The sequence below is a fragment of the Lampetra planeri genome, chromosome 4 (genome assembly GCF_965212315.1).
Source record: "Lampetra planeri chromosome 4, kcLamPlan1.2.h2, whole genome shotgun sequence".
Classification (NCBI taxonomy): domain Eukaryota; kingdom Metazoa; phylum Chordata; class Hyperoartia; order Petromyzontiformes; family Petromyzontidae; genus Lampetra; species Lampetra planeri.
In genome coordinates this window covers 13016905-13027228 of record NC_136110.1, presented here as the reverse complement: position 1 = coordinate 13027228, position 10324 = coordinate 13016905, and the positions used below count along the sequence as shown (strand labels likewise).

At 42.4% G+C, this 10324-nt stretch overlaps 1 protein-coding gene across 1 annotated transcript; it reads left to right on the top strand.

Moving 5' to 3' along the window:
- Positions 1–235: 235 nt before the first annotated feature.
- Positions 236–5783, top strand: LOC144717720 (free fatty acid receptor 3-like). The gene is made up of 2 exons (XM_078593309.1): positions 236–3034; positions 4437–5783. Exon 2 carries the CDS (start codon positions 4443–4445, stop codon positions 5382–5384), a length of 942 nt encoding a protein of 313 aa, XP_078449435.1. The 5' UTR covers positions 236–3034; positions 4437–4442; the 3' UTR covers positions 5385–5783.
- The last annotated feature ends 4541 nt before the right edge of the window (positions 5784–10324 follow it).

Here is a 10324-nt window from a genome sequence, read left to right as displayed (position 1 = left end):
AGTCACGTAGGTAAAAATAATAAATCATGACGTTTCGGAGGCAACAAAAGTCTCCGTCATCAGCTGAATTTACTGTATTAAGTGAGGAAAAATCCAAGAAGCAAGCCCTTAAATACAAGTTAAGGGGGGGAGGAGAAGGGGAGGGGCTTGTCTGAATGGGGTAAATAAAATCTGTTTAGAATTCGGTGAGGACACAGCAGCAGAAGTGAGTGTGAAAGCAATGGGTATTACCTTGTTATTGCGGCATCATAATGTTTATAGTGGCGGATTGGATAATGTTTATAGTGGCGTCTGTACCCAGGCTTCCCTTTTCCAACCAGTGGATGTCACTATCTCATTACACATGCACGAGCGCACCCAACTATATTCACAGCGAAATGGCAGTTTTGTGATTGTAAGATCTTGCGGGCGGTTCTTTCCAGTGATGTCCTGTTCTGTGTGGATGGGGCTGATGTAACCAAAGCTGAGCAGTGCAAACGCTGCACCTTGGTGAACAGTGTGATGACTGCATGCTCACTCATGCGCCGTGATATTTAAGAGGCAGTTACAGTTTGTTATATGGAAAAATCGCGGAATAATAAATAATATACAATACAGGGTAAAGCACAGTCCACGGTAACACGTGAGATGTGTACGGAGGCCGAACAAACACTGAGGCGCATGGGTAATATGTAGAAGCATCCAGCAGCATCCCACTTTGGGATGGGGTGCCGCAGTGGCAAGATGTTAACTACCTCGCCTGGGATCCAGGAGGTCGTGTGTTCGTTGCCTGTGTATTTAGAGTTTTGCATGTTTCTCGCCCTGCGGTCACGTGGATTTTTCTCCGAGTCCTTCGGTTTTTCCCTCCACATTTAGAATCAACGTGCATTTTTGAGTATTTGGCTGTGATACATTTCTACTAAGTCAACTTGTTGAACTATCATTTGTGACCAGGTCGCTTCTGAAAAAGAGCTGTATAGCTCAGTAGGCCTTACCTGGTCAAATAGGAAAGTTTTTTTTTAATATAGTTTGTGTGATGTTACGCCGAGGCAGCCGTACAACTGCTTATTCCTACTCGTGCGACGTAGTTCCGTTCGCTCAATCACGTTATATACAATTCGCCTACGCGTTATAAAAAAAAATCTTCTCTAATACACTCATCGCGTTATATCCAATTCAGGTTATCAAAACACCCTGCGTTATTGGAGAACAGACTGTACTCTCAAATGTTTGAATCGGATTCTTCGAGTTAGTTTGAAATTGGACGAGATGTTTAATGTTCACTGTTTATTTTTATTTTTCCTGCCTTATCTTTTGTCCTCTCTGGGACTGTGCTGAAGTGTAAACCTGTGGTTGCTTTTCACGTGGACCAAAAATTACGAAATGGTTACCACCACCACCGTCGTAAAAACAAATGTGACAACTGGCATAGTAATGGATAGTAAAATTAACAGTAGGGGGGAATGTTGAAAAAAAAACAATGAATTCAGTTATATAAAAAGAGGTGGATGCTAACTCAACACAATGTTGAATACCGCTATCCCTCGCCAACCGCAGACTTGCCAACCACGGAATTCACGTACACACGGTTTATTATCCACAAACCAACTTAACGGAACACAGGCCTGGAAAAGTATCTGCAGGTTAAGCACGGGTGCCGCAACCACGCATTTACAAATGTTGCGGGGCCTCCACGCCACCCGTGCGTCACCCGTAGCGCTGCGCCGTCGAGTACCAGCTCTCCGTCTTGCTCTGTTGCGATTCTCGCAGCGCGTAGACCGCATTGCATTGCAACCGCCATAGATTTTTCTTCTCTGTTTTGGTCATTCGCGTTCATTTTGTCCTTGATTGTATTATTGTGCAATGTACTTCATTTTATTCGTGTTTAGTGAAGAAACAGGCAACTCAGTTAAGCTATGACGAGTCTGACCGCAGCCGTGGTTCCCCATTTCCCATAGGCCCCAGGACTTTACCAACCACGGATTTGCCTTAGTCCAGGAACTTAACCCCCGTGATTTGCAAGGGATTGCTGTGCAATATAACTGTAAAACGGTTATGAAAATAATAAGATAAGAAATCAGAGAATCCGACACAGATGTGATTTAAAAATATCAGGGCAAACACTGGATTGCATGAAAGTAGCGGATAGTTAGGATGATTTGCGATTCACAAATGGGAGGAGCCCTTTGAGAAAAAGATGGATTCATAACACGTGATAAAATCCTAATGTTAGAGGATGAATCCAATTGTTTTTTTAGTAAAAGAGGAGGAAGTTCCAGATGCCCTTAACAATATGAATTGATTCCTCAATAATTGTTCCATTCGAAACAGTGATAAAACCTATTGGAGAATTATAGACCTGTTTATCTCATATCACTTACGTGTACATTGTTCACGAAGGTATTTGAAGATCAAAATAAAGCCACATCCAAACAAATTACATGAGGAAATCAGGTTCAGAAAAGGCTCCTCAATTATTGGCCACTTACATGCATGTCCTATCCATCAGATTCTGGAACGCTTTCATATCAGCATAGTATTTTGGAAGCATATTTCATAACATTGGGTAAGTATTGTACAGTATACATATGGCTTTCATTTATTTATGTTTGAAAAACAGCATCTATTAATACTATAATCAAATTTTATTCAATCTTGAGAGTACCGCAATAAGTGGGGTCCGCTATACGTGATATTTTATAACCAAATGTTACAACATTTTACCATGTACCTTACAAAATAATGCCACTATCTCACAACACACATGCTCCTTCCCCAGACATGCCTGTATCTTTGAACCACAGAAGCTACCCTGAGAGACTGTGAGTAACTAACCTCATCTTTGTACCCTCCCTTCAATGTTTGGATTGGTAAATGAAAATGGAAGAACTAAGATGCGATGGAGTAAGAGGAAACCAGATTCTCTTCAACTTGTCGTGGAGGAATAATAATTTCATTACAAAATAACTATCCAAATGACAAAATAAATGTAAATAACTATCCGAATCTACATTCATTGACTTCGGTTTGTCTACCCTAGTTAAGCCCAAATAAGGTAAGACCACCCGATGACACTGAACAATAACACTGCCTGCTACGCACCACATCCATATATATCTTTGGTGCTGAGACATAATGTACAATTACCCCCAGTGAGGAGCTCTCGTCTGGCTTCAAATCCAAATGGCTCACATGGCGGAGCCTAAACAGACTGAGAGTGGATCTCAGCAGATGCAACTCTCTCATGAAATCACGGTGGGGGGGGGGGGTGCTTCTGCACAACCGACTAATGTGCTTGGTCAGAAGAAGCAAACCATGGACCATCTCCTGAGATGTCCTTCAGCACCACAATGCACGCCTCAAGATGTGGCAATGCCAACACCAAGCGGTGGCCTGTGGAGAATATTGGGGAGAAAAACTACATAGGTTGGACAGGAGGCACGACGAAGAAAATAACATACAACTTACTTTCTAATCACCGATCGCACTCAGACTATTGGGGTATTACGTTGAGAGGCGGAAAGAGTAACGCATGGATTAAAGAACATAGGCGCGTTTTTTTGTTTTCTGATTAGTTATTTAACTCAATCGGAAATAGTGTGTGAATTGGCTTCTGCGGTTGTTCGTTCGTTTCTCAGTCTGCTTGGTCTGGTGAGGGTCGTGATGGCAGCATGCTGAGTAGGGCGATCCAGACCTCCCTTTCCCTGGCGACAGAGTCTAGCACTACATTACTATACACTTCACTTTCCACTACCATACACTACATTATACATTACAACACTATACACTACTCTACACTACACTATGCACTACTATACACAACTACACTATATACTACACTATACACGACTATACAGAGACTAGCTCTTCCTGGGGAATTCCCAGGCGTTCCCAGGCCAGCTGAGCGACAAAGTCCCACCAGCGTGTCCTGGGCCGGCCCCGGGGTCTTCGCCCAGCGGCGATGGACACTAGCTTCTGTGGTTGTTTTTTTTAAAGCATGCTAAAGAGTGTGTGGCAGAATGGTGGTGCAGTGGTTCATTGCACTACCCCTACTTTAATTCCGCCATCTTGAGATTTGATTCTCGGGCAAGGCTAAACACGAGTGCCAAAAGTCGATTTCAGAACCGGCCCTGGGGCCCACCATCACTGATGTAGCAAAGCACATTACAAAAACGGCCTCCACAACTAACACACATTGAGGAGACCTTGATCCAGCAGTAGATTGACAAAGAGTTGCATATTTGTGTTGTTATTATTATTATTATTAAATAGTGGCGAACACAATATAATGATGTTGTGTTAGGCAAACTAACTACCTGGCTGTCATTAAAAAAAACATAAAGGCCTCATTTGTAATGTATTGAATTATGAATTACAGTAGTAGTAATAATTAATTAATTATTGGTAATTGTTGTTGGCACATATGTACACCTGCATTTTTGTTGTATCCCCTACAGTAAACAATGGAGACCACTGACTTGCTTGAGTATTTGGTGATTCCGACACTATACACCATTGTGGTCATTCTGGGCCTTCCCCTGAACCTCCTGTCCATGTGGATTCTCAGCAAAAAGAGGAAGAACTCCATGTCCATCTACATGATAAACCTCACAACTGCAGAACTGCTCTTTCTCTTCTGTCTCCCCATGAAAATCGGCTACCACTTCAATAAGAAGCGCTGGACACTGCCCGAGTTCATGTGCCACCTGTACGTCATTCTGTTCTTCACCAACATTTACACGACCCCCATGCTGCTCGCGGCCATCAGTGTCGACCGCTACATGGCGATCGTGCACCCACTCAAGGACTCGGCATGGCGGAAAGCAAAGACTGCATCGCGCGCCTGTGTCCTGGTGTGGATTCTGACCACCATTCACATTATGCCGCTGAACGCTGTGACCATGCTCAATTACGTCAACGAGACGAATGGCAGCCAGCAGATGCGGGCGATGTGCTATGAGAAGTTCTCAGAGGACGACCTTCAGTACCTGACGACGTATCGGCTCTATTTGTTCTTCTCGCTCTTCGTCACTTCACTGGCCATAACGCTGTTCTCCTACGCAAACGTCCTGAAGGCTCTGATTGCAGGCAGAGAGCAGAGGTCATCAGCAAACCGGATGAAAAAGAACCGGGCTGCGAAAATGACTCTTGTGGGCCTCATAATTTACATCGTGTGCCTCACTCCGTACAACTCCACACACATTATAGGGTTCATACAAAGCAGAACTAATGGGTTCTACTGGCAAAGCCTCACGCTGATGCGTGATATCGGTTTTTGCCTCAGCGCACTGAACACTCTCTTTGATCCGCTTATCGTCTATATTGCATCGTCCACATTCCGCCATTCCCTTAAAAGAATGTTCAGAAGATTGCCACCAAACAAAGTATCGATAATAATGACGTAACTCAATTAATCAATCGTTAGTACCCAGTGTAACTACTTTAATGAAGGTAGGTCCACATAGATAGATATATACACGTCTATGTGCATCTATCTAATGCATCGCATCTATATATATAAAAGGGAAATTTGTGAATATGTGTGTCTGTTAAAAATGTTTTGCGTACTTCCCGACATGCAACAAACTTGAAATTTCCCATGTGGGAAAACACTAAAAATTCCCTGCTCTTTACCCAAACTAATTCTATTTTATCCAAACCGAGCCATTCTAATGCAAAGTGGTACAAACTGTGCAAATGGGACGTATATTCCTTTAAATTTGCTTCTTAGAATGAGACCTGCAAAGAAAGCATTTCCCTAATTCCATTTGTTGCTGAAAACATTAAAAAAATATTTTAACCCAGTCTGGAGCCTACTCCTGTATGTCCATACAGCTTTCAAAACTCACGCACACACACACCTGTAATTGTGAACATATATGAACATACTCTTATGTTTTTTCGGTAAAGTCACGTAGGTAAAAATAAATAATAGAAATAATAATAGAAATAAAATAAAATAAATAACGACGTTTCGGAGGCAACAAAAGTCTCCGTCATCAGGTGGGACCGTCACAGCTAAATTTACTGTATCAAGTGAGGCAAAAAAAAAAACCTAAGAGTATGAATCCTTGCAGTCACAAAAGCTTCAAATCTAGAATATATGAACATGTACACATGTATGCTGTAACAATTTAGCATACTTGAACACCTATGCACAATATATATGCATGTATAATTGTATTCATATGTGTGTTGAGAATATGCAGTGAGGGAAAAAAGTATTTGATCCCCTGCTGATTTTGTACGTTTGCCCACTGACAAAGAAATGATCAGTCTATCATTTTAATGGTAGGTTTATTTGAACAGTGAGAGACAGAATAACAACAACAAAATCCAGAAAAACGCATGTCAAAAATGTTATAAATTGATTTGCATTTTAATGAGGGAAATAAGTATTTGACCCCTCTGCAAAACATGACTTAGTACTTGGTGGCAAAAACCCTTGTTGGTAATCACAGAGGTGAGACGTTTCTTGTAGTTGGCCACCAGGTTTGCACACATCTCAGGAGGGATTTTGTCCCACTCCTCTTTGCAGATCTTCTCCAAGTTATTAAGGTATCGAGGCTGACGTTTGGCAACTCGAACCTTCAGCTCCCTCCACAAATTTTCTATGGGATTAAGGTCTGGAGACTGGCTAGGCCACTCCAGGACCTTAATGTGCTTCTTCTTGAGCCACTCCTTTGTTGCCTTGGCCGTGTGTTTTGGGTCATTGTCATGCTGGAATACCCATCCATGACCCATTTTCAGTGCCCTGGCTGAGGGAAGGAGGTTCTCACCCAAGATTTGACGGTACATGGCCACGTCCATCGTCCCTTTGATGGGGTGAAGTTGTCCTGTCCCCTTAGCAGAAAAACACCCCCAAAGCATAATGTTTCCACCTCCATGTTTGACGGTGGGGATGGTGTTCTTGGGGTCATAGGCAGCATTCCACCTCCTCCAAACACGGCGAGTTGAGTTGATGCCAAAGAGCTACAATTTGGTCTCATCTGACCACAACACTTTCACCCAGTTATCCTCTGAATCATTCAGATGTTCATTGGCAAACTTCAGACGGGCATGTATATGTGCTTTCTTGAGCAGGGGGACCTTGCAGGCGCTGCAGGATTTCAGTCCTTCACGGCGTAGTGTGTTACCAATTGTTTTCTTGGTGACTATGGTCCCAGCTGCCTTGAGATCATTGACAAGATCCTCCCGTGTAGTTATGGGCTGATTCCTCACCGTTCTCATGATCATTGCAACTCCACGAAGTGAGATCTTGCATGGAGCCCCAGGCCGAGGGAGATTGACAGTTCTTTTGTGTTTCTTCCATTTGCGAAAAATCGCACCAACTGTTGTCACCTTCTCACCAAGCTGCTTGGCGATGGTCTTGTAGCCAATTCCAGCCTTGTGTAGGTCTACAATCTTATAACATTTTTGACATGCGTTTTTCTGGATTTTTTTGTTGTTATTCTGTCTCTTACTGTTCAAATGAACCTACCATTAAAATGATAGACTGATCATTTCTTTGTCAGTGGGCAAACATACAAAATCAGCAGGGGATCAAATACTTTTTTCCCTCACTGTACAATATCAATTATTTTCTGCTTAAATATAAATGTGGCAGGGCCCAATCCTGTTGGTTCGCTGAGCAAAAGAGAAGAAAATGTCATAGTCGTGTGGTGTGAATTCAGCCTTTCCATCGGACAGAAAATATTAACGCTCCACAAAGTACCCTTTATATACCCCAGCGGAATTATGGGTTGAATCCGTTCCCTAGCAAGGCTTGAACTTAAAACAAAGTAATTGGGATTTCAACACTCAACAACAGCATCATCACGCCTGCCTATATAACAACAGGAATTAGCCACTAAGTGGCGGTGACGTCAACAAGGCGCTTGTGCCAGGCCAGGTGCACTTTAAGGCCACGTTAAGTGTCGAACACCCGCTGGCAAGAGGTCACGGGACAGACCGAGGTGCTATGGGTTGACTGACATCAGTGCACTCCTCTGATACCATTGCACACAAAAGTTGCAGTGGAGGTTCTGAAATGTGCGGGACAATTCCACAGTTGTGGAGCTATTCGTGGGACCAATCTGCAGAATGTTAAATGGTTCTCATGAACACACTTGTTCACGTGTGAAAAACAATACTGGGTAGTGGTGGCACAGTGTTGGGTAGCATTCTGCACTCCGAACCTGGGAACCCGATGTCAATTCCCAACCTATCCTGAGCCTTGGCAGGCCAAGTCTGAACCTGTCCTGAGTCTCCCCCAGGGTTGACTCGGCTTTCTTTGTGTGCGTGTGTGAGTGACAGATGTGAACCGGTTTATTGAGCCCTGTCCAGGGGCAGTAAATTGGGCCTGGCGCCGTGACTCAGTGATGGAGTTCTGTGCCCAGCCGCTGTCTACAATGACTCTCAGCTGTGGTACAAATATTGGATTTGACAATTTTACAGCACACAAAAAAATATTTAAAAAATTAACCCGTAAAAACAAAGTTTTTTACTCTAAATCCTTTATATGCGTGGCAGCTAGAGTCCTCTCGTCCTCTGGCTTGAGATGGCTGCCACCTATGGGTCAGATGATTGTCTGCCAGCATTAAGCAATTGGTAATTAAATATTTAAAAAAATTCCCTAAACAGTGTAAAATTTCAGAAATTTTTTTCACGAAAATTTATTGTCACTCACAACGAGTCTGTGTGGAAAATGTTAGCTCGATTGGATCACGGGAAGTGTGTTAAAAAACGACCGAAATATTTGCACGGTCGTAAGCAAGCAAGCACGCAAGCACGCAAGCAAGCAAGCGAACTTAATATAAAGGATTTAACAAGTAAACCCGTAAAAACAAAGTTTTTCACTATAAATCCTTTATATGCGTGGCGGCTAGAGTCCTCTCGTCCTCTGCCTTGAGATGGCTGCCACCTATGCGTCAGATGATTGTCTGCCACCATTAAGCAATTGGTAATTAAATATTTAATTTGTTTTCCCTAAACAGTGTAAAATTTTGGATTTTTTTTTTCACGAAAATTAATTGTCACACACAACGAGTCTGTGTAGAAAATGTCAGCTCGATTGGATCACGGGAAGTGGGTTAAAAAACGAGCGAAATATTTGCACGGTCCTAAGCAAGCAAGCGAACTTAATATAAAGGATTTAAAAATATATTCGCCTGTGGAGGACGCGGGGATCGATCCCGCGACCTTTGGCATGGGAAGCAAGGGCGCTACCAACTGCGCTACTCCGCCACGGCCTGTGGAGGGGTTACGCTCTGGGCTCTTACACTCTGACGTTCAGCCAAAGCCATGAATGCGTTCTATTTGAATATATGTAAAATAAAAAAATTTTGCCTAAAAAGTGTACAATTTTGGGAATTTTTTTTTCACGAACAATAATTGTCTGGCACAACGAGTCTGTGTGGAAAATGTCAGCTCGATTGGATCACGGGAAGTGGGTTAAAAAACGACCGAAAGATTTGCACGGTCCTAAGCAAGCAAGCAAGCACGCAAGCAAGCAAGCAAGCACGCGAACTTAATATAAAGGATTTAAAAATAAGCATTAAGGGAAGTTGGTCTGTGGGAGGTTTCTACTTCTGGAACTTTCCACCACAGAAACTTCCATCCATTTTACAAATGTAGCCAAATGTCTGTTCTTTTGGGATTGCATTATTTGTTTTATGTGTATTTAAGTTATTTCCTTATCTGTGGAACCCTTTGTACCAGTGTTAAGATGATAGAATGAAAATTCTTTACCCTTTCCGGAAATAATACTTCAGGTGTTAAGATGTTCAAACACCAAATAGACGCACCTATTGCAAAGCATGAAGTCTGAATTAACCACACATACTTGTGGTAAAATATGCAAACTAAATATGCTTTCATAATGTATTCATGGTCCTTAAAACTGACTGGCCTATACCAGACAGCCTCCTTTATGGCTTTGTCTCGCCGGTGCGTGACCAGAGAACGCGAAAAGGTGACCAGCACAAGGACGATGAAAACGTCAACGCATTAATAACCCAGGTTAAGCTGTTTTAGCTATATGATCACTTTTCCCAGTATAAATACTGGGGAAAAGGTTTGCATTGTCCTTGTGCTGTTTGCCTTTTGGCATTCTTTGGTCTAACACTAGTGAGACGAGGCCATAAAGAAGGCTGTCTTTGGTGTAGGCCAATCAGTATACATAATTATCAAATCATTTTATTTGCATGTTTTACCACAAGTGTGTGTAGTAAATACAGACTTGATAGCTTGTAATTATTGCCAGAAATTATAAAGCCTTTTTCGTCTATATTTCTGAAGTTATTTGTTAAGAATGGGAATTTTTCCATCATGGGCAGTGCCTTACACTAATTATTTTTAACACACA